The 25,714-nt window shown below is 43.7% G+C and overlaps 3 protein-coding genes and 4 non-coding genes across 10 annotated transcripts; 1 reads left to right on the top strand and 6 right to left on the bottom strand.

The window, feature by feature from the left end:
- Window positions 1–1,027: 1,027 nt before the first annotated feature.
- Window positions 1,028–3,413, bottom strand: SPCS1 (signal peptidase complex subunit 1). The gene is made up of 4 exons (XM_012460704.2): window positions 3,177–3,413; window positions 2,760–2,819; window positions 2,583–2,669; window positions 1,028–1,508 (listed from the first exon to the last, which is right to left on the bottom strand). The coding sequence occupies exons 1-4, from the start codon at window positions 3,411–3,413 to the stop codon at window positions 1,383–1,385; spliced, it is 510 nt and encodes a 169-aa protein (XP_012316127.2). The 3' UTR covers window positions 1,028–1,382.
- Window positions 3,414–3,668: 255 nt separating this feature from the next.
- GLT8D1 (glycosyltransferase 8 domain containing 1) lies at window positions 3,669–17,220 on the top strand. 4 transcript variants are annotated; one of them, XM_012460703.3, is made up of 11 exons: window positions 3,909–4,013; window positions 4,504–4,652; window positions 10,635–10,686; window positions 10,769–10,867; window positions 13,114–13,327; window positions 15,064–15,181; window positions 15,388–15,472; window positions 15,669–15,781; window positions 16,113–16,279; window positions 16,388–16,500; window positions 16,654–17,220. In XM_012460703.3, exons 3-11 carry the CDS (start codon window positions 10,671–10,673, stop codon window positions 16,842–16,844), a joined length of 1,116 nt encoding a protein of 371 aa, XP_012316126.1. In that variant the 5' UTR covers window positions 3,909–4,013; window positions 4,504–4,652; window positions 10,635–10,670; the 3' UTR covers window positions 16,845–17,220. The 4 variants fall into 4 exon arrangements, with proteins under 4 accessions (XP_012316125.1, XP_012316126.1, XP_064223264.1 ...); XM_012460702.3 differs by lacking the exon at window positions 4,504–4,652 and having other exon boundaries at window positions 3,669–4,013; XM_064367194.1 differs by lacking the exons at window positions 3,909–4,013; window positions 4,504–4,652 and adding an exon at window positions 5,337–6,543.
- Window positions 17,196–25,687, bottom strand: GNL3 (G protein nucleolar 3). The gene is made up of 15 exons (XM_012460700.3): window positions 25,583–25,687; window positions 24,855–24,913; window positions 24,300–24,437; window positions 24,067–24,180; window positions 23,478–23,561; window positions 22,478–22,610; window positions 21,277–21,389; window positions 20,895–21,021; window positions 20,357–20,444; window positions 18,934–19,108; window positions 18,665–18,807; window positions 18,450–18,586; window positions 18,207–18,364; window positions 17,907–17,973; window positions 17,196–17,810 (listed from the first exon to the last, which is right to left on the bottom strand). The coding sequence occupies exons 1-15, from the start codon at window positions 25,593–25,595 to the stop codon at window positions 17,728–17,730; spliced, it is 1,632 nt and encodes a 543-aa protein (XP_012316123.1). The 5' UTR covers window positions 25,596–25,687; the 3' UTR covers window positions 17,196–17,727.
- On the bottom strand, window positions 19,168–19,244 carry LOC135270857 (small nucleolar RNA SNORD69). Its single transcript, XR_010339017.1, has one exon. It is a non-coding gene; the product is annotated as a small nucleolar RNA SNORD69 (small nucleolar RNA).
- On the bottom strand, window positions 20,533–20,603 carry LOC135270855 (small nucleolar RNA SNORD19). The gene has a single exon (XR_010339015.1). It is a non-coding gene; the product is annotated as a small nucleolar RNA SNORD19 (small nucleolar RNA).
- LOC135270861 (small nucleolar RNA SNORD19B) lies at window positions 21,147–21,235 on the bottom strand. The gene has a single exon (XR_010339021.1). It is a non-coding gene; the product is annotated as a small nucleolar RNA SNORD19B (small nucleolar RNA).
- On the bottom strand, window positions 22,360–22,436 carry LOC135270854 (small nucleolar RNA SNORD19). The gene has a single exon (XR_010339014.1). It is a non-coding gene; the product is annotated as a small nucleolar RNA SNORD19 (small nucleolar RNA).
- Window positions 25,688–25,714: the final 27 nt, after the last annotated feature.

Below are 25,714 nucleotides of genomic sequence, written 5' to 3'. Positions count from 1 at the left end.
CAAAAGCGAAACTCCGTCTCAAAAAAAAAAAAAAAAAAAAAAGGAATCGCACCAATTTTTTTTTTTTTTTTTGAGACAGGGTCTTGCTCTTGTCCCCAGCCTGGAGTGCAGTGGGGTGATCATAGCTCACTGCAGCCTTGACCTCCTGAGTGAAGTGATCTTCCCACCTCAGCCCTCAAATAGCTAGGACCACAGGCATGCACCACCACACCTGGCTAATTAAAAAATATTTTTGTGTGTGGAGAGGAAGTCTCACTGGGTTGCCCAGGCTGGTCTCAAACTGGGTTCAAGCAATCCTCCCACCTCGGCCTCCCAAAGTGCTGGGATTATAGGCGTGAACTATCACACCTGACTTCTCCCATACTTTTATTCCCATGCTGTATATTTTTGTTTGTTTAAACACCGTGTTTTCCCACTTTTGTGGTTTTTACTTGAATGCTTAATTTATCATCTTGCTAAATTAATTTTAAAACACACCCTTAAGACTATGAATTTTCTTCTGAATATACCTTTGGCCACAGTTCAGAGACGCTGATGTGATACTCTTGGCATTAGTTCTAAAATGTCAGTAATTTTTTTTTTTTTTTTTTTTGAGACAGAGTCTCATTGTTGCCCAGACTGGAGTGTAGTGGTGCTATCTTGGCTCACTGCAGCCTCTGCCTCCCAGGTTCAAGCAGTTTTCCTCCCTCAGCCCCCCAAGTAGCTGGGATTATAAGCATGCACCACTATGCCTGGCTAATTTTTGTATTTTTAGTAAAGATGGGGTTTCACCATGTTGGCCAGGCTGGTCTTAAACTCCTGACCAGTGATCAACCCACCTTGGCCTCCCAAAGTGCAGGCCTGCAGCACTATTAATTATATACCACGAACTATCTCAAACTCCTGGGCTCAAGTCATCTTCCTGCTTTGGCCTCCTAAAGTGCTGGGATTACACTGCACCTGGCCAGAACCATGAACTTCTAACTTCAGCTTTTACTAATTATCTTCCTTGCAGAATAATGAACAAAAGACTCTTTAGATAAAGAACTTGCACTATGAGTTTTAATTGGAAACATTAAAATGGTTTAACAACTCCTAATGAATTATAAAACTTTGATAGTTACATTGTACTATCACTTATGAGGCATTTATTCTTCATTATTTACACCTGAAACTGCAGACTTGAGTTATCTTCCTCATTTTAGAGCAAGATTATGAAAAAAAGTTCTAAACTACTTACATAAATCAAAACCCAACTGGGCTAGAAATGAAATATAAAGAGAACTAAATCATACACAGCTGTGCCATAAGAGCATTAGGTGGTTTCAGCTCATATTTGGGGTATGAAAGCAATTTAGCTCATCTCACAGGAAACAAAAGCCAGGTGCTGAATCATGAAAATCTCAATTATTTTTAGCATGCCTCTTAATTTTTCTTTCGCCTGGTTTCTTGTCTTCTGTGCTGGAGTCTTGAACAGGTAACCACTTAAGAGGATGTCGGCGATAGATGGGCCATGGAGGAAGTGTCAGCTGGGCCAGAAAAGAGAAAATGCATCAATTACACTATTAAAAGTTTTAAAAAATCATTATGTATAATGCCTGGTTCCCAAACCACTCCTACGCTGAGGGAACAAAAAAACAAAAAAATCCATATTCCTATAAAGTCTCTGTGCCACCACTCGCAAGATACTATAAGATGATGGGAACAGGCTCACTGCCTACACGAATGGCTTTAAGACCTAAAAGAGAAAGGTAAGGAGCCGGGCATGGTGGCTCACGCCTGTAATCTCAGCACTTTGGGAGGCCAAGGTGGATGGATCGCTTGAGACCAGCCTCGCCAACATGGTGAAACCCTGTCTCTACTAAAAATACAAAAATTAGCTGGTATAGTGGTGTGCGCTTGCAGTCCCAGCTACTCGGGAGGCTAAGGCAGGAGAATCGCTTAAACCCAGGAGGCAGAGGATGCAGTGAGCCGAGATCGCCCCAGTGCACTGCAGCGTGAGCCGCAAAGTTAAACCTCGTCTCAAAAAATTTTAAAGAAAGAAAGAGGCTGGGCCCGGTGGCTTAGGCCTGTAATCCCAGCACTTTGGGAGGCCGAGGTGGGCAGATCACGAGGTCAAGAAACCGAGACCATCCTGGCCAACATGGTGAAACCACGTCTCTACTAAAAATACAAAAATTAGCCGGGCGTGGTGGCACGCGCCTGTGGTTCCTGCTACTCGGGAGGCTGAGGCGGAAGAATCGCTTGAACCTAGGAGGCTGAGGTTGCAGTGAGCTGAGACTGCGCCACTGCACTCTAGCCTGGCGACAGAGCAAGACTCCGTCTCAAAGAAAAAAGAAAGAAAGGTGAGGGGTAAATGTAAGGACCATGAAAAACTCCAGTTAGCTTTTACCGTAAGATTATTACCCAGAGTAGCTGCCAAAGGAAATAAGTTGTGCCCTTTTATATAGTTCATACCATCAGACACTATTTTGGCATTCTATTTTTCCAATGATAGCAAAGGAAAACATTGGGTTTGGGTCTCACTACTGAGGTGTAACTAAACCAACCCGACTCACAAAACCCAATTGCCACTAACACCCACACACCCACAAATTTCTTACCAAACATGAAAAAGCAAATCCGGCCATAACTATATAGACAGTCCACCCGAACTGTTCAGCCACGTACCCGTAGATAAATCCAACTATCTAGAGGTAAATGAAGTATATTAAACACACTCAAACTGAGGGTTGAGGGGGTAGGCGGGGGCGGAGGTTAAATGTGAAACCAATACTTACTGCAGAAAAAAGAATAATTCCCTGAAACATCTGTTCAGCTAGCTTCTGGCCCTTGTAATCCTGGGGAGAAGCAGAGGAAAAAAAGAATTGGTTTCACCGCCGAGGAGATACAATTTCTGCCCTGACCTCACAACTTTGGCCCAGGGTAACCCCAACGTCAGGGGCTCCCGCTCTCCTAAGGACCAGGGCAAGGAATTAAATTCTGGGTTTCCCGGGAGGAACTGAAACACCCTCACGGAGAATGGATAGGGAGATCCTCGCGGAGGAGAAGGGGACCCAGGAAGCAAGTCGGGAAAGAGGGTGGACGGTACCCATCTGGGCCCAGAACAGGGCAGCATCGGGTCGGTGCTCGGACATGGGCTTCGAAGCTGCCAGGCACAAGAGCGGCGTGCGGAGGTCCCCGGGCTGCGCCCTCACCATCTGCGTGGGCAGCGAGCTCAGATGCTCCAGCATGGCTGGCTGAGGAGGCGGACAGTCAAGCGAAGGTGGCAGGCTGCGAGGCGAGGGAGACCGAGATTTAGGGGACCTGAGGACCAAGGTGTGACACTGCACGTCGCCAGGCGAGCCTTCGAAGCCCGGGAGAGCGATGGCCGCGGCCCCGGAAGCGGAAGTCTCCGACGGGCCAGCACAGTCCGTGTCCCCGCCCCGCGCCATCGCCAGGCGACGTGAGGTTTTGTCGCGGCGTGCTGCCCGCGAGGGAAGCTGAGGTAGTGGCGGCAGCGGCCGCATCGAGGCATTGAGCGCCCGTGAAGGGTACGCTGTCAGTGCTGTCGGGTGCCTGGAGCCGAGGCCCTGGTCCCGAAAACTGTCCTCGACAGTGCCTAAACAGCCCAACGGCTGCCGGCGCGCGCCGTGTCTCCATGGTGACGGCCTTTTCTCTGTGAGGACCCCCGGCGGCGGGGCTGCCCCGCGGCGCCTGCTTGGCGCGACGGTGTAGCGGTCACAGCAAAGTGCTGGCTGGGCGTTGTAGGGCTGCGCGGCTGCTACGGAGCTAGAGGGCACGTGGGCTCGGCCCAGTGTGTAGGGGCCACGGGCGGCCAGACAACGGGCTGCGCCCCAGGGCCTGCGGCGCGGGCGCTGAGGTGGCAGGGCGGGCCGGGGAGCGGGTTGCCTCCGCGTCTCCTCCTCCGCCTGCCGTGAGAGCTCCCGCGGCGAGCCTCTGAGGGGAACGACTGGTCGGAGCCTTAACCCAGGGTGCCTCTGAGCCTGGCGGGATCCCCGGAGCGTCACATCACTTCCCGATCACTTCTAAGTGTAAGGGGGCCCCTCCTGACCCTTGGAATTTAGGGGGGCTACCCTAGGCGGCATCCACAAGAGAGAATTTCCTTGGAGAGGGGACCCCGGTCCTCGGCTGTCCCTCTCATCCGAGTGGAGGGTCCCTCATCCGAGGGCTCCCGCACTCGGCCCTTTCACACTCTGGCCGGCTTTACTGACCCTCACAGACCCAGGCTGGGCCCTCCTGTTAGAGGCCAGCCAAAGGTTCACTCAGCCTCTTTCAAGGCTGGTGTATCTCTAAATCGTAGAGCCTCCACCGTTACCGTGAGCCAGGTGGGATGACCACGTTTTGGAGAGAAACCGATCTGAGGAACCCGGGCCTCTGGGTCCCAGCTGGCTCTCCGGCCTTCATGCTATGTATTCAGGGTTAGCCACAGACAGTAAGATTCTAGGCACTCCCGGGACAGGGTGGGACTGCTGTCCTCATTCATGCAACTAGCAAATATTCACAGCACCTTGTTTGTGCCAGAGAGCAGACCGAGGACACAGTTGTTAACAAGACTAGGCTGTTGCCTTAGAAGAGCCCAGAGCGTGTCAAGGAAGACAGCCACATCACGCCAGAAATACATGACAACTGGATTAGCCCTGGGAGGGGGAGGCCCAGATGTGGGAGCTCAGGTGAGGTGCAGCTCTACCTGGAGTTTGGAGGAGGCTACCTTGACTTCTGAAAGCCAAGTGGGAGCTAGCCAGATGAAGGGGTAGGAGAAAGTGTTTATATATCTCAGTGCCCTTTCATCCTTGCACTTGCCAGAGGCCAAGCAGTAAACAAACAAAAAAATTCATATTCCTATAAAGGCTAAAATGCAGACATCTTTGACACTTTTCTGACCTCAGAAGGAGCCCCAGGACATGTAGAAGGCAGAAAGGGGGATGGGCAAGAGTTTATTCCTGTTTCCTTCTCATGCTCTGTATTTCTTAGTGTGTTTAAACAGACTTTCTGTTGTGTATATAAATAAACATGTCTCTGTGTTTTTTTTTTTTTTTTTTTTTGAGACTGACTCTCGTTCTGTCGCTCAGGCTGGACTGCAGTGGTGCAATCGCAGCTCACTACAACCTCTGCCTCCTGGCTTCAAGCGATTTTCCTGCCTCAGCCTCCTGAGTAGCTGGGATTACAGGCATGCGCCACCACACCCAGCTAATTTTTGTATTTTTAGTAGACACAGAGTTTCACTGTGTTGGCCAGACTAGTCTCAAATGCCTCACCTCAAGTGATCATCCACCTTGGCCTCCCAAAGTGCTGGGATTACAGGCGTGATCCACCGCGCCCAACCACTGTGGTCTTTTTCTTTTTTTTTTTTTTGAGATGGAGTATTGCACTGTCACCTGGGCTGGAGTGCAGTGGCACAATCTCGGCTCACTGCAACCTCCACCTCCCAGGTTCAAGTGATTCTCCTGCCTCAGCCTCCCAAGTAGTTGGGATTACAGGCACCCACCACCACGCCCGGCTAATTTTTTGTGTTTTTAGTAGAGATGAGATGGGGTTTCACCATGTTGGCCAGGGTGGTCTAAAATGCCTGACCTCATGATCCACCTGCCTTAGCCTCCCAAAGTGCTGAGATTACAGGTGTGAACCACCACATATGGCCCACTGTGGTCTGTCTTAAAATGTACTTCATGTGACAGCAGTTGCTGTAGAGACTTTATGGTATTTGAGATGTAAAGGGGGCCGGCGCGGTGGCTCATGCCTGTAATCCCAGGACTTTGGGAGGCCGAGGCGAACGGATCACCCGAGGTCAGGAGTTCAAGACCAGCCTGGCCATCATGGCAAAACTCTGTCTCTACTAAAAATACTAAAATTAGCCAGGCATGGTGGCATGCATCTGTGATCTCAGCTGCTCAGGAAGCTGAAGCACAGGAATTGCTTGAACCCAGGAGGCAGAGGTTGCAGTGAGCCAAGATTACACCACTGCACTCCAGCCTGGGCGACACAGCAAGACTCCATTTTAAAGAAAAAAATTTTTTTTTGTTGGAATCCCTGTTTAGGGGACCCCAAATTTTGCAAGCTTTGTAGAGCTTGCATTCTAGCCAGGAAAGACAGAAGTAAACAAATGAGATAATTTTGTAATTGAGGATGAGGAGTATGGTGAACTTTCCTGATGTTTTCTGAGAAGTTCCTGATGGTTTCTGCGGGAGGACAGAAAGTTGACCTTGGTCTTTGGTGACCACCACAAGAGCAGTTTGAATGTAGGAAAAGCAGTCTGGTTGGAGGAGGCTAAAGAGAGGGAAGGAAGTGGAGCTAGAAACTGTAAATTCTTCCAAGCTTTTAGAGTGAGGGGGAGCAGAGAAATGGGTCTATGGGTTGGTCTAGTGGGGTGGGAGGGATGGTATCTTTTTTTTTTTAATTAAATGGAAGATACCAGAGCATGACAGCGTGCTGATAGGTATGATCCAGTAGAGAGCAAGGGAGGTTGATGCTACATCAAGAAACAATTACAGTATTCAAAGCACCAGTGGAATGCCTTTTCATGGAAGTACTTGATCCATAGTAACAGGAGGGAAAACAGAAAAGGTGGGCACAGATTTTGAGAACATAGGTATAAATACTGCTAGCTAGCAAGTTAAAGTATTGTTTTCCTCAAAGGTTTCTTTCATATTTCTGGGTATGCCTGACCTTGGTGCACGTGTGCATGTGTTTAATTTTTTGTGAGTGTGTGAGAATTTTTGTGAGTGTTCTTCTGAACAAAAGAAATAATTCCTGGGCTGGGCGCGGTGGCTCACGCCTGTAATCCCAGCACTTTGGGAGGCCGAGGCGGGTGGATCACGAGGTCAAGAGATAGAGACCATCCTGGTCAACATGGTGAAACCCCGTCTCTACTAAAAATACAAAAAATATACAAAAAATTAGCTGGGCATGGTGGCGCGTGCCTGTAATCCCAGCTACTCGGGAGGCTGAGGCAGGAGAATTGCCTGAACCCAGGAGGCAGAGGTTGTGGTGAGCTGAGATCGCACCATTGCACTCCAGCCTGGGTAAAGAGCGAAACTCCATCTCAAAAAAAAAAAAAAAAAGAAATAATTCCTTTTTATAGTGAACAATTGAACACAGTTAGCCCTTTGTATCCACGGTTTTGTTCCTTGGGTTCAACCAACTACGGATTGAAATTCAGGGATACAGAGGACTGACTGTAATACATCATTTTACACAGGGACTTGAACATCTGTGGATTTTCTTTTGTTGTTGTTGAGATGGAGTTTTCACTCTTGCTGCACAGGCTGGAGTGCAATGGCATGGTCTTGACTCACCGCAACCTCCACCTCCTGGGTTCAAGTGATTCTTCTGTCTCAGCCTCCTGAGTAGCTGGGATTACATGCACGCCACCATGCCCAGCTAATTTTGCATCTTTAGTAGAGACGGGGTTTCTCCATGTTGGTCAGGCTGGTCTCAAACTCCTGACCTCAGGTGATCCGCCTGCCTCGGCCTCCCAAAGTGCTGGGATTACAGGCATGAGCCACTGCACCTGGCCACATCCATGGAGTTTCATATACAAGGGGAGTCCTGGCGCCAATCCCCGACCGATACTGAGGACCAACTCTGTTGCTAATCAAATTGTACACAAATGTACTCTTATGAAAATGTAGTTACTATTACAGATCCAGGGTCTATGTGCAATTTTGTTTTGGTAATTCCTTCTAACCAGATCAGGAAAGCTCTCTTACCAGGAATAGCCCCAGGAAAGACAATATGGATTAGACATACTCCATGATAATTGGCATTTTGCACGTAGGTAACTGTGGAAGTTTTAGGAGCAAGTGGTTTCTGCCTTGCCAGTCTACTTAAGTATGTCAGATACTTGATGGAATTGTGGTTTTCTTGTTTCCACCCAACTGATGTTTCACGTGTGCCTCTTGATCCCGTAAATGTTAACTGGAAGTCAACAAACTAAAAACATTGTCTCTTGTACCATTAATTAACTGGGATCTATTTGAGTCCAAGATTGTTTTCTCAGTGGTGGTAGAAGTTGCCTCATCACAGGCAGATGTTGGGGCTTTGTCCGAAAAACTCCCTTTCTGCCAGCTGCTGCAGATAAGGTCAGCCCATAATGTGATAGAGGCACATGACTTAGGGTATATACTAATGTGTATTCTTTAGAGAGGAAGTTCACAGATACATTGTACTTCATATATACTGCTTTTGGAAGATGTGTGTGGGCAGGGCCTGCTGGCTCATGCCTGTAATTTGAGCACTTTGGAAGGCTGAGGCAGGTGGATCACCTGAGGTCAGGAGTTTGAGACCAGCCTGGCCAACATGGTGAAACCCTGTCTCTACTAAAATTAGCCGGGCATGGTGGTGCACACCTGTAGTCCCAGCTACTTAGGAGGCTGAGGCACGAGAATCACTTGAATCCAGGAAGCAGAGGTTGCAGTGTTGCAGTGAGCCGAGATGGCGCCACTGCACTCCAGCCTGCGTGACAGAGTGAGACTCCGTCTCAAAAACAAAGTCTCTAAAAAAAAAAAAAATGAAGATGTGTATTTTCCCCCAGATTTGTAATCTGTCCTGTGATCTCGGTTAAAAAAAAATTTTTTTTAGACATGGGGTGAGGGGCGGCAGGGGGTCACACTATGTTGCCTAGGCTGGTCTCAAACTCCTGGGCTCAGGCAGTTTCCTGCTCCAGCCACCTGAGTAGCTGGGATTGTAGGCATCAGCTGGCTGATCCCCAGTTTTTACTGTTTTTTATTTTTTTGAGACAGGGTGTTGCTTTGTCACCCAGGCTGGAGTGCAGTGGCATGAACATATCTTACTGTAGCCTTGACCTCCTGGGCTCAGGTGATCTTCCTGCCTTAGCCTCCCAAATACCTGGGACTATTTTTGTATTTTTGTAGAGATGGGGTTTCACAATGTTGCCCAGGCTGGTCTTGAACTCCTGCTGCCCGCCTTGGCCTTGTTTTTGTTTTGGGATTACAGGCATGAGCCACAGTGCCCAGCCCCCAATTGTTTAAACAGCTCTTCAATGTATTTCCCTTCTTTACAAAGGCCTTGAGAAATCAAGTGCCCAATATGCACACAATTTACCTAGGATGAAGTTAATTCAAACTTACTTTGTCTGTAGTCCCTGCTACTTGGGAGGCTGAGGCAGGAGGCTTGCTTGAGCCCAGGAGTTAGAGACTAGCCTGGGCAATATAGTGAGACCCTGTCCAAAAAAGCAAATGAACTAACTTCCTTTGAAATATGCTGTTTGAAAAGTGCTTTGTAAAATTAATAGTCTTATGTAAGTGTTGGGTACTAGTATGGGTGAAGACGCAGTAAGAAAGGGTTAAAACATAGGTTCACAATATCTTGGTTGCATAAAATGTCTTTAAGGAAACATTTTACCCACAGAGTGTTGAAGGAATTTAATTGTTTAATAAATTTAGTTCTACCTACTGTCTTGTTTCCACTGAATTATTTGTTTTGAAAAAGTGGAAAGTCAGATGAGCTGAGGACTAACCAGCACAGAGTGACAACTAGACACCACTTTCTTAAGAGATGAGTAGCTAGCTAACAGAGATGGTTTTTGAGAATAGCACTCTAAATGGTTTTTTTGGCTGGATGCAGTGGCTTACGCCTGTAATCTCAGCACTTTGGGAGGCTGAGGTGGGCAGATCACGAGGTCAGGAGTTGGAGACCAGCCTGGCCAACATGATGAAACCTCCTTTCTACTAAAAATATAAAAATTAGCTGGGTGTGGTGGTGCACGCCTGTAATCCCAGCCACTCAGGAGGCTAAGGCAGGAGAATTGCTTGAACCTGGGAGGCGGAGGTTGCAGTGAGCTGAGATCACACCACTGCACTCCAGCCTGGGTGACAGAATAAGACTCCATTTCAAAAAGTAAAATAATAAAATAAACTTCTTTTTTGAGACAGAGTTTCTTGCTCTTCTTGCCCAGGCTGGGGTGCAATGGCGTGGTCTTGGCTCACTGCAACCTCCGCCTCCCAGGTTCAAGTGATTCTCCTGCCTCAGCCTCCCGAGTAGCTGGGATTACAGGCATGCACCACCATGCCTGGCTAATTTTGTATTTTAAATACAGATGGGGTTTCTTCATGTTGGTCAGGCTAGTCTTGAACTCCCAACCTCAGGTGATCCACCTGCCTCGGCCTCCCAAAGTGCTGGGATTACAGGCATGAGCCACTGTGCCTGGCAATAAACTTTTTTTTTTTTTTTTTTGCTAGTTACAGTGGCCTAAAATGCATTCCAAACTTTTGATAGCAATTGGATTTTGTGAATTTTTGTAACTTTTTCTGTGCCATGGGTTTGTCAATTGAATTTGGATAATGTTCTTTTCTTTGAGGACACTCATGTTAAAAGGTGAATGGGATACAACTCTGAACAGGGATGTTTTTACTGATGAGGCTAAGACCTCAGGTTACTTGGTCATAGACAACCTGAATCCATGTCTAATTTAGGAATTTTAAGTAGAAACTTAATTCTTAAATGTTTCTTTTGCTTTTCATTTTGTGATGTATAATGTATAACGCTAAGGTTATGTATTTCTCCAAATTATTTTTAAGTTTTTTATTATGACTACCACAGAAATTTCAGATCCTGAATTTAAAAGAAGTGTTAGGGCATTTTGATGTCTATTCTTATATACTTAATGACTTTGGGGGCTTGTTTTTGTTTTGTAGGGTTAATAACTAATATTTATATGACAGAAGAAAAAGATGTCATTCCGTAGAGGTATGCTCTTTCTACAAGTTAAGTTTCTATGCCTGGTCAAAGATAAAAGAGCTGTAACATAGGTTTTCCCTATCTATTTCAGTAAACATCGTCATCTTGGTCCTGGCTGTTGCTCTCTTCTTACTGGTTTTGCACCATAACTTGCTTGGCTTGAGCAGTTTGTTAAGAAATGAGATTACAGGTATGGGAACCCTTACTAATAATGCCGTAGAATCTGTTGAGGACCTGGTACTCTCTGTGTCATACATCCTAAGTTCTTCTTCTTTTAATAGTACTAGCAGTTGTTTGTTAAGGGTTTGATCTGACAGAATATTCCTTTTCACCAAATCAGAGGCCTTAGAAGAGCCTCTGAGGGCTGCCATCTGTTTACATTTCAGCAGGACAGGGCTTCAGAAAGTGAGGGCAGGCAAGTGTCCTTGGTGTTTGATGTCTGCTCTAGTCACTAGAGTGTCAGTCTAGTTATTGTCCTTCAACTCGTGCAGCTCATCAGTGGGACTGTAGTAAAAAAAAGTTTGTCAAGTGATTTTTGAAAATCACTTTGTTGTATAATACATTGCACAGTAAACTGAATTAGTTGTTCATACTATTCTCCCTTGGTATTAAGGGATGTTTGAGGCCTGTTTGTCAAAAATCATTTTTGGATTGCCACCCACCATAGTTGACCAGAGTGAGAGACTATAATAGCTTTCCTCTGACTTTCACGGAGTGCCCTGCCCTGATAGCATGTTTTATCATGTGTATATATGTATGATATATATATAAAGTAATGCACGTTCCTGGTTGGAAGGTATATAAAAAAGAGGACAGCGGCCGAGTGTGGTGGCTCACTCCTGTAATCCCAGCACTTTGGGAGGCTGAGGCAGGCAGATCACGAAGTTAGGAGATGGAGGCCAACATGGTGAAACCCTGTCTCTACTAAAAATACAAAAATTAGCTGGGCGTGGTGGCATGCACCTGTAGTCCCAGCTACTCGGGAGGTGGAGGCAGGAGAATCGCTTGAACTGGGAGGCAGAGGTTGCAGTGAGCTGAGGTCACGTCACTGCACTCCAGCCTAGTGACAGCGAGACTCGGTCTCAGAAAAAAAAAAAAAGAGAACAGCATTCAAGCTCCATGAGGGCAATCTGTTTACTGTTTTATCTCCTGTGCCTAGGGATAATGGCCAATACTGGCTGTTCAATAAATAGAGGTTGAATGAATGATTTCATTTTTTAGAGGTAATTTATTACAGTATTGGCTTAGTACCTTCCAGTTTTTTCCTACACATCTTTTTTCTGTATAGTTGAGATTGTACTATATATAAACTGTACATGACATGTTTTTCTGTATATCATAAGCATATCACTGTGATGGTAGAAACTTTTCATACATATTTTTAATGTCTATTAGTTTGTTTCCACAGGATCGTTTGGTACAACAACTTTCAGACTTTTTGATGGCAGCCCTACAATGGGAAACACATTACATGCAGCATACATAAATACATGTGTATTTGCTTATTGGCTGTCTATCCTCAGAAAGCTAGGGATGTTTTATTCATGACTATAATCCCAGTGCCTAGATATTGCCTGGCATATAGTAGATACCAGGGTTCATTGAGGAATAAAAAATATATGAAAGACAAGAATATTTACAGAACAGTACTGGCAGTTTCCTTGTGTATTTTCTTTGGTATCCTAATTTTTTTTTTTTTTTCAAGACAGAGTTTCACTCTTGTTGCCCAGACTGGGGTACAATGGCATGATCTTGGCTCACTGCAACCTCCACCTCATGGGTTCAAGCAGTTCTTCTGCCTCAGCCTCCAAAGTAGCTGGGTTTACAGGTGTTCACCATCACACCTGGCTTATTGTGTATTTTTAGTAGAGATGGGGTTTCACCATGTTGGTCAGACTGGTCTTGAACTCCTAACCTCAAGTGATCCACCCACCTCAGCCTCCTGAAGTGTTTAGATTACAGGCGTGAGCCACCGCCCCGGCCTCTACTTCAGTTTTTTATTGCAATCCAGAAATTTTTCTGTATAAATTGGTTGTGACTCAATTGGTTTCAATGCTTACGATTTGTGACTTAAGAAACACTGATTTAGTTTGCTGCTAAGTTTTCACAATTTAAGTAAAATTCTTTCGATTATATTTCAGATTTTGTCCTTAGGAAACTCTTCATACAAATTGCCACAATACATTCTAACAGGTCCTGTTATTTTCCTACCAGTAGGTATCAAAGTGCTGTCAGCCTATTTTAAAAAATGCTTCCTCCACTTTTCCAAAAGCTTGTTTACATATAGGGAAAGTTTCAGGGCTATATGCTTCACAGTTTAATGGGGGAGAATGAAGTTAATCATTATCATAATCCTTACCTTCCCTTTTTCCATGTGTTGGACTCTATATCAGCCAATGAGATTGTATCACACTGCCTTCCTTGTGTTCTTTTCAGATTCAGGAATTGTAGGGTTTCAACCTATAGACTTTGTCCCAAATGCTCTCCGGCATGCAATAGATGGGAGAGAAGAGGAGATTCCTGTGGTCATCGCTGCATCTGAAGACAGGCTTGGGGGGGCCATTGCAGCCATAAATAGCATTCAGCACAATACTCACTCCAATGTGATTTTCTACATTGTTACTCTCAACAATACAGCAGACCATCTCCGGTGAGCTCTGCTTACCTGATACTGCTTTTAGAGGATGCTCTAAAGCTGCCAGCTGGCAATCTATGAACAGTTTTTCTGTGTTTTGTATGTTGTTTTATACAATTGAGATTGTACTGCTGATAAACTGTACAAATGACATATTTTTTTAGGATTGTATCATGAGCATATCCGCGTAATAGCAGAAGTGATAGAAGGAGCTCATTGCCAGGAAGTCAGCTGTCACTATGCAATGTTAACTCCACCTGATGTTGTCGTACTAATACTTTCTCACTGAAGGAAGCAGTAAATGTTGATTTACAAGTCACAAGTTCCTTACTTTACAGACATGCTCTGAGGAGTTCTGGTCTAGAGTGGGAAGGGACTTAGCAACAATGACGAGGTAGTATTGTGAAGCTGATCACAGATCCTGATCCAAATCCTGGCCCAGAGTGATCTGGGAAAACTTGGACAGTCCAATCCATTTTGAAAGTGAACTAAGACAAAACTTATTTTGTCTAATAGATTAACCACTTATCAAATTTCTAAAATATGTTGGTCCTTGTGGCTTTCTCCATGCTTCATAGTTTTTAAAATTATAAAATCTGACACAAACAAAAACTGTACTAAAATAGGCTACAGAAATAACACCAAGTATCCACAAAATGCTGATTTGAAACTAACCTAGAAAAAATGTGCAGTACACCTTTAGCAGTTTTTTCTTACAGGTAGTGCCTTAGACTTGAATGGTGGAATTACTCAGCATCACCACAGTGAATTAAGAAGTCAGTCTGGGCCGGGTGCAGTGGCTCAGGCCTGTAATCCCAGCACTTTGGGAGGCTGAGGTGGGCGGATCACGAGGTCAAGAGATCGAGACCATCCTGGCCAACATGGTGAAACCCCGTCTCTACTAAAAATACAAAAATTATCTGAGCATGGTGACATGCACCTGTAGTCCCAGCTACTCGGGAGGCTGAGGCAGGAGAATTGCTTGAACCCGGGAGGCAGAGGCTGCAGTGAGCTGAGATTGCGCCACTGCACTCCAGCCTGGCACCTAGCGACAGAGTGACACTGTCTCAAAAAAAAAAGTAGTAGTCAGTCTGTAGATAAGAGATTACTCTGTGGGTAATTAGCTTTCACTGCTGTCACTTTGACTCCTTTTCTTTACCAGTATATTTAGAGGGTTAAGAGTTGAATGGTCCAGGTGGTAATTTTTTTTATTTTTTATTTTTTTATTTTTTAAGATGGGGTTTCTCCGTGATGGCCAGGCTGGTCTTGAACTCCTGACCTCAGGTGATCCACCCACCTCGGCCTCCCAAAGTGCTAGGATTACAGGCGTGAGCCACCGCGTCCGGCCTTTTTTTTTTTTTTTTGAGATAGAGTCTCACTCTGTTGCCCAGGCTGGAGTGCAGTGGCACAATCTCGGTTCACTCCAACTTCCACCTCCAAGGTTCAAGCAATTCTCCTGCCTCAGCCTCCTGAGTAGCTGGGATTACAGGTGTGAGCCACCATGCCCGGCTGAGATGTTCCTAATTCTATATTGTGTTTTTCTAGAGTAGTTTTAGAGTTAGAATTACCATATACTCTTGATTCAGGGAGGGACTTTGGTGGGAATTACCCTCAGTTCAGATGAGGAAACCAAAGCTCAGATAAAAGGAACTTGAAAACATCTATTTGTTCTGTAGGGTTTCTCTTGCATTACCCTCATTGGTTTGGAGACATTATTTAAACACTGAAATTTAATGCTTTTGCTTTATCAGATCCTGGCTCAACAGTGATTCCCTGAAAAGCATCAGATACAAAATTGTGAATTTTGACCCTAAACTTTTGGAAGGGAAACTAAAAGAGGATCCTGACCAGGGAGAATCCATGAAACCAGTGAGTTCCATGTGTCCTTCTTTGTATTTGGTAGTATTAGGAAATAACTGGGGGTATAGTGCAAGTAGTTTTCCTGGGGACCAATCTTCAGTGGTTGTTCAGAGTCCTTTCTTCTGAATGGGTACTGAAAGCATCCTAGGAGTTTCTATGTAAATAAAAGCATAGCCACTGCAGTATCCTATACCAATTATTCTTTCATTTTTCAGTTAACCTTTGCAAGGTTCTACTTGCCAATTCTGGTTCCCAGCGCAAAGAAGGCCATATACATGGATGATGATGTAATTGTGCAAGGTATCAAAAATGTCACCATGAGTGCTGTTCTCCATTCGGATTGAGTACAATTGCTAAATAAAACAATGGACTACAGTGGGCTGTAGTGGTGGTTTTATTTATAGTCTTCTATAAAAGGTCACATAGGGAGAAGTGGGAGTAACAGGGAACTCTCAAGGCAATTGAAATGTAAATCTTAACATCTTGTCTATTTCAGGTGATATTCTTGCCCTTTACAATACACCACTGAAGCCAGGACATGCAGCTGCATTTTCAGAAGATTGTGATTCAGCCTCTACTAAAGTTATCATCCGTGGAGCAGGAAACCAGGTAAATTGCTTACCAGACACCCACTCTTCCTACAATATCATTTAATGGGAAGAGGTTGCAAATTCAGGGAACTCTTTTGCTGCAGTTTACATTCCCTGATCATTTCATCCCAAAACTCAAGGCTGCTTTTCTGTAGACTTGTTCATGGACTTGACAGCCTAATTGTTCTTGAACATCTGGTTTAGTATGTCAACATCTAGGTTCCTGTTCTAACTTAGAATTTCATGTATCTATTTTCTAATCTGAGAAGTCATTAACAGCTCTTCTCTCTACTGGCTCCAAAATTTTCTGTTTGAAGCAGTAAATACATATATCCTATTTGTGTTTTTAGTACAATTACATTGGCTATCTTGACTATAAAAAGGAAAGAATTCGTAAGCTTTCCATGAAAGCCAGCACCTGCTCATTTAATCCTGGAGTTTTTGTTGCAAACCTGACGGAATGGAAACGACAGAATATAACTAACCAACTGGAAAAATGGATGAAACTCAATGTAGAGTAAGTATGTAATTGGCCTCGCTGTGAAAAACCATTATTTCAATTCTGGGAGTCTTGACTAACAGTAGTCAGAACTCTTCACCAACTTTTGTTTTCTGTCCCATCAAGAGAGGGATTGTACAGCAGAACCCTGGCTGGCAGTATCACAACACCTCCTCTGCTTATTGTATTTTATCAACAGCATTCTACCATCGATCCTATGTGGAATGTCCGCCACCTTGGTAAGCAGAATTAACCAGTGGCTTAAGCTAGTAAATAACTGGTATCTAAAGAACTATCCTGAGGGATGGGATACATTAATTGTTTCCCTTAACAACTTTTCTGTACAATTTCACATGGCACAACGTTTTGGTGTTTTTTGTCTCAAATGTAAGGTTCCAGTGCTGGAAAACGATATTCACCTCAGTTTGTAAAGGCTGCCAAGTTACTCCATTGGAATGGACATTTTAAGCCATGGGGAAGGACTGCTTCATATACTGATGTTTGGGAAAAATGGTATATTCCAGACCCAACAGGCAAATTCAACCTAATCCGAAGATATACTGAGATCTCAAACATAAAGTGAAACAGAATTTAAACTATAAGAAGCATTTCTCAGGAAATCCTAGAAGATGGCATGTGTGGGAAGTAACAGTTGCTAGGCTTCAATGCTAATCTGCAGCAACCCATGGAAAAAGATGTTTCAGCTGGGTAAAGATGACAAACTGCCCTGTCTGGCAGTCAGCTTCCCAGACAGATAGATGATAAACTATAAATATGTCTCCATCTGCCTTACCAAGTGTTTTCTTACTATAATGCTGAATGACTGGAAAAAACACTGATATGGCTAGTTCAGCTAGCTGGTACAGATAATTCAAAACTGCTGTTGGTTTCAATTGTGTAACCTGTGGCCTGATATGTAAATAAAACTCACATATTTCAATAAATATCGTATTTTTTTATTTCTGGATAACTACTTCCACTCACAATAATTGTCTTTTTACAAAATTGAGGGATTCCAATTTAATATAATACATATTCACAAAATTTGCACAGCTCATATATGCCATAACACATTATACACAGATGTTTAGCAGTCTGCTTAGAATGTTAAAAAAAAAAAAAAAAAAAGCTTCTTATAGAAAGAAATGGTTCTGGGCCAGGCGTGGTGGCTCACACTTGTAATCCCAACACTTTGGGAGGCTGAGGCAGGTGGATCACCTGAGGTTGGGAGTTTAAGACCAGCCTGACCAACATGGAGAAATCCCATCCCTATTAAAAATACAAAATTAGCCTGGCGTGGTGGCACATGCCTGTAATCCCAGCTACTAAGGAGGCTGTGGCAGGAGAATCGCTTGAACCTGGGAGGCGGAGGTTACAGTGAGCCGAGATTGTGCCATTGCACTCCAAAGTGGAACTCCGTCTCAAAAAAAAAATAAAATAATAAAATAAAAAAAGACATGGTTCTGTTACACATAATCTGTACTGAAGTCATAAGCATCATCCTCTTCAATCATTTTATCCAAGACAAAAGGCCTTGTAGACTGTCTACCTATATTGCAGGAAAATAAAAAGATTTTATTTTCAAAAAGTAAAAGGAATTCTACACCATGCTGCTTTGTTAGAAGAACTCCTCTGCCTGCCTCACCTTCTGTAGACTCCTCAGGCAGTACCTCCCCTGTCTCTTCTGCAGTGAACATGTCTGAGCTCTTTTCCTGTGTGACAAAGAAAAATGGTACTGGATTAGTAGCCCCTGTTTGCTCATTTAATCTAAATAATTATGTACCTGAAAAAATTAAGTCAATGGAGGTACCTGTGATGGGATGTGCAAAATTAAGGTTAACAGATCACAAGCCTCAGTATTTCCTACCTTCAGCTGCTTCACATTATTGTTATAATGCTACAGAACTAACTTCAGTTTTAAACAACTCACGGAGGATACACTTACATCAACTTCAGCAATTTCCTGGTCACGGTCTTTGTCATCCTCCTTCTCCTCTTTCCATTTTGGCAATTCTTCATGTATGTCCTTTTCTTCTATTACTCCATTTGTCAGACCGGAAGACTGGAAAAGGATGCTATTGGCCAAATGAGGGCCCTTGATGGCTGGGAAAGAAACAAAATCCACGTAAACAGTTAAGACCTTTATTGGCCTGTCAGCTGATGAAGACAGCAGTGACACAATTCTCACCTTTTATGCTCTGTGCATTGTTCTTTTCCAGTTCTTCCAGATTGAAGCCCCTTTTCATGTCTACCACAATACTCTCATTAAAATATGGAGGAGGAGTCCAAGATGTAGGAGGATGGCAATAGTAAGCTAATGAGGCACTGATATTAAAAATAAGATGTGTCAAAAGGTTGTTTATTCTAGTGGTCACCAAAATTACAACAGAAAAGAAAGCTTACCCTGTCCACTCAGACCACAGCAGCTTGGCAGCACCTTCAACGTTTGGGATTCCACCTTTTTGGTGCATACCTCTTCTCTGAGCAAGCATAGTAAAAAATTCCAGAGAATTTCTGTAGCCTGGGACGGTGTATTTCAGTACTACCTTAAAAAAAAAAAAGTCCATCTGACATAATGCCAGTACTTTAAAAAACTTCAAAGTTTTTCTACTCAAAATGCTTATGATGTAAGAAAATGGCTCCAAGGAGCTCATGAGAAGGGATCCATTTACCTGTCGAGCATCAGCCTGGGAAAGGATGGCACTGGCAGCCTCCATTGGTTTTAATACTTCAATACTTGCTGGACTTCGCAGAGCAAGTGCAGAGGAGGAGTTAAGTGGGGATACGATGAAGCTTGGACTATCTATGATTGTGATCTGTTTGTCCAAGGGGACAACCTGCATGCTCCTGAAAGAAGAGAGATGGAATTGATGGGGGCACTGGTTTATTTGGAGGGCAAGAGACAGAACATGAAGCTCAGGGTTGGATTGAACAGACTCAGCACAGTCAGTCAGATCCAGTTTATCATCATTTGCTTCACATTTATTTAAAACTGTAACAGCATACCTGACCGTTCTGAAGAGAAACACTGCATGTTTTAATAGCTTGTGTATTTACATCAACCTAAACACATGCTGTTTCCTTTGTTATAAATATGACACCTTCTGGCTCACGCCTGTAATCCCAGCACTATGGGAGGCTGAGGTGGGCGGATCACGAGGTCAGGAGTTCAAGACCCACCTGGCTAAGATGGTGAAACCCTGTCTCTACTAAAAATACAAAAATTAGCCAGGCATAGTGGCAGGTGCCTATAATCCAGCTACTTGGAAGGCTGGGGTAGAGAGTGGCTTGAACCTGGGAGGCAGAGGTTACAGTGAGCCGAGATAGCACTGCTGAACTCCAGCCTGGGCAACAGAGAGAGACCCCATCTCAGAAAAAAAAAAAAAAAAAAAAAGAAAAGAAAAAATAAAATCTAAAAGTTGGCCAGGCACAGTGGCTTATGCTACCCAACACAAGTGTAATCCCAACACTTTTGGAGGCCTAGGCGGGAGGATCCATCTAATGGCGAGGAGTTTGAGACTAGCCTGGCCAACATAGTGAAGGTGTGGTGGCAGCCTTCTATCTGGCAAATTTCTATTAATTTCTCAAGGCCACGTTCAAACATCACTTCCTCTGAGGCAGCTTTCCTCTCTCTCAAGCTATTTGCTTCATTTCTTTCAAACTAAATTGTGGGCAGCTGTCCCACTCCAATTTTTCCCCAAGCCTAGCACTGGCTTAAATCTCTTCTTTCACCAAAAGCTTTAAAAAAGAAAAAAAACGCTGGGAACAGTGGCTCATGCCTGTAACCCCAGCACTCTGGAAGGCCAAGGCAGGCAGATCACAAGGTCAGGAGTTCGAGACCAGCCTGGCCAACATAGTGAAATCCCTGAAAATCTCTACTAAAAATAGAAAAAAATTAGCCAGATGTGGTGGCACATGCCTGTAATCCCAGCTACTTGGGAGGCAGAGGTTGCAGTGAGCCATTGTGCCACTGCACTCCAGTGTAGGTGACGCAGCGAGACTCCAGCTCGAAACACATCACCTTCCTTGAGATAACCAAAATAAAATAGTATGTCATTATAATAAAATATTACAATTATGGACAGCTCAGTTTACCTTGTAAGCCCCATGGATACGCCAACATTACACATCTGTTCTTGTTTTAAGCTATTGATAATGCTGCTTTTCCCCACATTTGGGAAACCTACAAATAAATGGGAAATGCAAATATAAAAAGCATTATATGTTGGCATTTATGAAATTTTCACTGCTTAATTTTCCAATTCCCTGATGTTTAGGGCAAGATCAGAGTTGGATCTCAGCATCTTCAATACTAAAACCAATTTTAGTTTCTTCATTTCTTGCACAAGTAATGAAAAGGCAGGAAAATACTATCAATTCAAATAAACCCAGAGCTTTTAGAAACTAACTTCCTATAGTGATCAGTCCCAACAAAAAAACCTAAATCTGGCAGCAGTTGTTTAAGTTTTTTGCTTTAAATTGTGTGTGGTTATGTTTTCAGTAAGGTATATGCAAGAAGCTAGTATCTGAGTGAGACTTTTACTTGACAACTCCATACACTGCTGCTTTAACAGGGAAAAATTCTTAAGTATCTCAACACTTAGAAAGCAAAAAGTGATGAACTGAAACTCACCAATTACTCCAACCTGAATGGGTTTGCCACAAGTCTCCTGAAAACCTCCAAGAAGTTTCCAAAGGCTCTCTTTCCCAAAGCAGACTTCACTTCTGAATGGAGCAGCATTCTTCTTTGCCTTCACACGCTAACATTCCAAATAATTAAGTTTAATTATTCTGACAACTTACCTGATAAATTATTTCAACACACCCCAAGCAATCAGGCTCCAGAGCCCAGCTCTTAAAGTAACTACATTGCCTTTCAGATGATCTCTGGCTGAAATCAGAGTTGGATCTTGTAATTTTTCACTTATATAAATCAAGATTTTGTATACTCAACTCATCATTTTTCAACCACTCAGTCGGAAAGAACCACACTTCTTACTACTAATAAAAGGTACCTTGGTTATCTTCCCTTTATCCTTCAGTTTTGTTGAGGCTCTAAACACTACTGTTGGCAATTCTTTCTTCAAATAATTTAGCCAGCTCTCCAAATTCTCCTTTGGTACCAGATCTGATAGGAAGTAGAAATCAGACGTGTTCCAATTTGGCTATTTTGTTGAGATGCATTTGCAAAATCTGGGAACTAAAGATTTTACTCTGGTTTATATTTTCTCATCTTTTCAAAAGGATTTAACTAGAAAATCAGGGAGGGTAAGCTCCCCTACCATGCTGCCTGTTATCTTTACAGAGCTCAGCATCTACACTTCTCTATTTCAATTCCCCTTTAATTGCTCACTCTTTCAGGACAGACTCAACATCTGGATTACAACCCTAATAACCCTAGAGCTATGTTTCCAGAATTTGCCTTTAGCTAGCAGCCAATTGTTTCTTTTATTCATTTATTATTTTTTGAGATGGAGTCTCGCTCTATTGCCCAGGCTGGAGTGCAGTGGCACGATCTCAGCTCCCTGCAACCTCCCCCTCCTGGGTTCAAGCAATTTTCCTGCCTCAGCCTCCCCAGTAGCTGGGACTACAGGCGCCTGCCACCATGCCCGTCTTATTTCTGTATTTTAGTAGAGATGGGGTTTCGCCATGTTGGCCAGGCTTTTCTCGACTTGACCGCGAGTGATCCACCCGCTTTGGCCTCCCAAGCAGCCAACTGTTCTTAACCCCAACAATAATTTTAGATCTCATTCCCATTTTCTGCTTTGTAATTCTGTTTTGGGTTTTCCTGTTCCTGCTTCTCAAACTCAGATGCATAATTATGCATTTCATTTAAATACTTTGTCACATACATTCCAATTTATCTCACTTCTGAACTACTCGACATTGTGTAGGTGTGGAGAATTTGGCATACTGTCATCACTTCCTAGATGAAATATACTACATAATAAGCTGGGTAGAGAAGCATACACTCTTATTTTAAAAGATGGTAAATACTGAATGGCAAAAGAACAGTAGAAACCAGTTGAGTCAGTTGTAAAAATCACTTCCTCACCACTGCCCAGCACTATCTCTGGCAAACAAAATGCACGTACTCTGGCTCTGCTGAGGTCAGAGTTGGATCTAATCAGTCTTCAGTGACAATCCGACTGTTCAGATGTTTTCCTCATACCTCACCAATGTACGTGGAAGACAAAAGGTATGCTCTTTACTCACCTGATTTATTTAATATAAGTACGAGCTTTTTCTGTCCACTCTGGACAATGGCCTCTTCTACCTGATGACATCTGCAACCAAGAGGATCTCTGGCATCCAACACCTCTAGGACAACATCTGAGGCTTCAATCACCTATCAAGGAAAAAACGACCAGAACTTTGTCCCTTGCTCTGGTAATACCTGCAACAAGAGTGTATTGGCATTATCCATTTGACAACAGGGTGAGCTCAGAGTTGGATCTCATGTCTTCACTTTGATATGAAGAATGTTGACCCTCATCATTTCTCACACAGGAAAGTAAAACAGAGGCTTGCTCAGCAGCCTCTGATCAAGATGGATTTCAAAAATGAAAATAGTAACTGTCCAAATCCTCCCATAGTGAATTATGTAGTTTGATAGGTCCTTTTGGCCTTGTCAATAGCTGCTGAGTGGCAGTCAGGTTCTATCCACAGGGGAGTGAGCTTGGGAAAATGGATGTTGGGAATGGGAGTGCTGGAGAGCAACTACAAAAAGGAGACACCACCTTCTTGCCTTCTTTCACTTAGGTTTCAATAAAGTACTTTAGAGACCCTTAACCTGACACCTTTTATTCCAATGTACTTTTCTCAATCTCAATACTATGCCAACATTTTTTTTTAAAAACACAAAGTACCACTTTTGTAAATCATGCTTATGAGCAGAACCGGTTTTGTGCAAATATTTAGAAACTATTTCTGTCAGCTAAAATAGCAGGAAAGGCATTAAACAGGACAAGCTAGAGTGGAGTCATGAAATGATTTGTGGGAGGAGGGAGAGGATCAGGAAAGGTAACTAATGGGTACTAGGCTTAATACCTGGGTGATGAAGTAATCTGGACAACAAACCCCCATGACACAAGTTTATCCATATAACAAACCTGCCTGCACACATACCCTTGATCTTAAAAGGTTAAAAAAAAAAATGACTTCAGTCTTTTTAACCTCATTACCACTGAGACACTGACCTAGACTAAGATACTACCTTTTTAAGTTCTTGACAATACAACTTCTTTGAATTCTGTTTGCCCGACTTGGCTTTGTTCTCAGTTTTGCAAAGCCCCAACTCCTGCGGGGGGGGGAAAGGACACAAAATTAGAAGTACAGCAGTTGTAACCTGTATCTCCATTTTTCTACAGCTGAGAAGCAGCACTTGCAGTTGTTAAATATGTAAGACAAAGTCTGAACTCAGTTGTCTTCCTCCCAAGAAGTTCAGCAACCTGTGGATGTGCTTTTATTTCTTCATCAGAACTCATCTCTTGGCCAGGCGCAACAGCCCACACCTGTAATATTAGAAACTTTGGGAGGCTGAGATGTGTGGATAAACCTGAGCTCAAGAGTTTGATACCAGACTGGGCAATACGGCAAAAGCCTGTGTCTACTAAAAAAATTAGCCAGGTGTGATTGTGTGCTCCTGTAGTCTCAGCTACTCGGAGACTGAGGTGGTAAGACCGCTTGAGCCTGAGTGGTCAAGGTTGCAGTGAGCTCTCATTGTGCGACTACAGTCAGGCCCAAACAACAAAAACAAAATCAAAACCCCTCATCTCTCATTCATAAAGACCTAATCAGTATACCTTTTCCATAGGTTCCACATTTGATGGCTTAACATCAGGATTCGTTTCAAGTTTTCTTTTCTTCTCTAGTTCCTTCTGCCTGTCAAGTTTCTGCTGCTGTTGTAGTTCTTCAAGCTGTGTTGGAGTCATAAGAGACATAGGTGAATCAGTGACTAGTGTTGTTACCTTACTCTGAAAAAATCACACATAACACACTACACCACTCACTGAAAGTTCTGGCTAACGTAACTTACCCGCTGTTTCCTTAGCTCAGCTTCCCTAAGAAGAGCCTCCTTAAAGGGAGCACTGTTCGGAACTCCTGGGTCTTTCCGAGGCTTCTTGTGACCCCGCTTTTTAGCCTCCTTCCTTAATTTTCGATGATGTTCTCGAACCTATTATAATAAAGATATTTTGTCTGCTTACAAAAATATCTTTATACTTAAGAATAATTCAAGTGAAAAACCAATCTAGCAGGAATTTAGTTATGCCTATAAAACGGCCTAGGAAAACGGGGCTTTAACTGGAATCTTAAAGAGTAATGCATATGTAAGTATAAAACAGCAAGAAAACGTCATTAGAAGGCTCTCTATGCAGAAATTAACATGCTGAGCAAGTTTACAGACTCATCACCAAATCACTGCACTTTCTCACAGCTACACTTCTGATGCCTAAGAGCTACCATGATCAGTCTATCCAATGCCATTTCCTGAAACCAAATCATGTTAACCCAGACTTTCCCTTTGCAAATGAATAGGGCAAAATCAGTTTAGCAATGTGTTCAGTATAGCTCTCCCAACCACTACACTTACCTTTTTTTGGATTTTATACCGCTTATGGCAGGTCATGCGTTTACTTGCTTTCTTTAACTCTACAAAAAAAAAAAAAAAAAAAAAAAATCACATCACAAATGTGTTAATGCAAATGATTAGTTCTGGGTGAAAGCACTATAGAGTTATATCCTTTTTTAATGTTATTGGCTGCCAAAGCTAACGTTAAGACTAATGCGAAATGCTTAATACAGATATACATGCCCACTCTCAAATCCCAGAGAATCTGATTCAGTAGATCCAGAATGGAGTCCAAGTTCTCTGCACCTACTCTTACAATATTAGAATGGGATCATACACAGCAGCGTATGAGACCCAAAATGACAGCTACTTCGTGTCAAACAGCACGAATCCAGGAGAGGAACAGTGAGTCTGGGAGGCGATTCTCAGCTCTCACCTGGGCCAGTATGCACGTGACCAGGGAAGGGAAAATATTGGGCCTGAAACCTAGCTTAGACGCTGCTTCCTTCCGAAAATCTAGCCTAGTCTTGCCCACCCTCCGCCAGGCTTCTTTCCGCAGAATGAGCCCGCGCGATTAACATGAGCGGCGTAGGTCCTTCTAACTCGGTTCTACGAGAAAACAGGGCCAAGGCCTACGCGCAGGCTCCCACCTCCATGCCCGCAGAGACCAAGCCGTAGAAGAGCGTCGTGGTGGCTGCAGCAACTATCAGACATGGGTCCCTCCAAGCCCGCCTTCCGACCCCACTTACTAGGCCGCTTCATGTTGGTTGTAGAAAGTAGCACAAGGACAACTTGCCTCCGCTGGCGCCACGTGTGAACTGAGGCCACCAACGAGCGTCACGTGCATACGTTACCGCCGTAAAGTGCGTCACCGCCTCTCT

Source organism: Aotus nancymaae, unplaced genomic scaffold, assembly GCF_030222135.1.
Source record: "Aotus nancymaae isolate 86718 unplaced genomic scaffold, 86718_ANA_hifiasm-v0.15.2.pri h1tg000067l, whole genome shotgun sequence".
Taxonomy (NCBI): Eukaryota; Metazoa; Chordata; class Mammalia; order Primates; family Aotidae; genus Aotus; species Aotus nancymaae.
The sequence above is the reverse complement of the archived record's forward strand: the minus strand, read 5'-3'. Positions and strand labels throughout refer to the sequence as shown.

Excerpts from the sequence above, each read along its gene's own strand:
- SPCS1 (XM_012460704.2), bottom strand. The coding sequence starts at position 3,413 with ATGGCGCGGGGCGGGGACACGGACTGTGCTGGCCCGTCGGAGACTTCC. Across the intron at positions 2,670-2,759 it reads GAATTATTCTTTTTTCTGCA|ATAGTTGGATTTATCTACGG; the intron begins GTAAGTATTGGT and ends ATTTACCTCTAG. Across the intron at positions 1,509-2,582 it reads GATTTGCTTTTTCATGTTTG|CTGACACTTCCTCCATGGCC; the intron begins GTAAGAAATTTG and ends TTTCTGGCCCAG.
- GLT8D1 (XM_012460702.3), top strand. Across the intron at positions 13,328-15,063 it reads AATACAGCAGACCATCTCCG|ATCCTGGCTCAACAGTGATT; the intron begins GTGAGCTCTGCT and ends TTGCTTTATCAG. Across the intron at positions 16,501-16,653 it reads GTGGAATGTCCGCCACCTTG|GTTCCAGTGCTGGAAAACGA; the intron begins GTAAGCAGAATT and ends CTCAAATGTAAG.
- GNL3 (XM_012460700.3), bottom strand. Across the intron at positions 18,808-18,933 it reads CCCAGGCTGATGCTCGACAG|GTAGTACTGAAATACACCGT; the intron begins GTAAATGGATCC and ends TTTTTTTTTAAG. Across the intron at positions 18,365-18,449 it reads CAATGCACAGAGCATAAAAG|CCATCAAGGGCCCTCATTTG; the intron begins GTGAGAATTGTG and ends TTTCTTTCCCAG.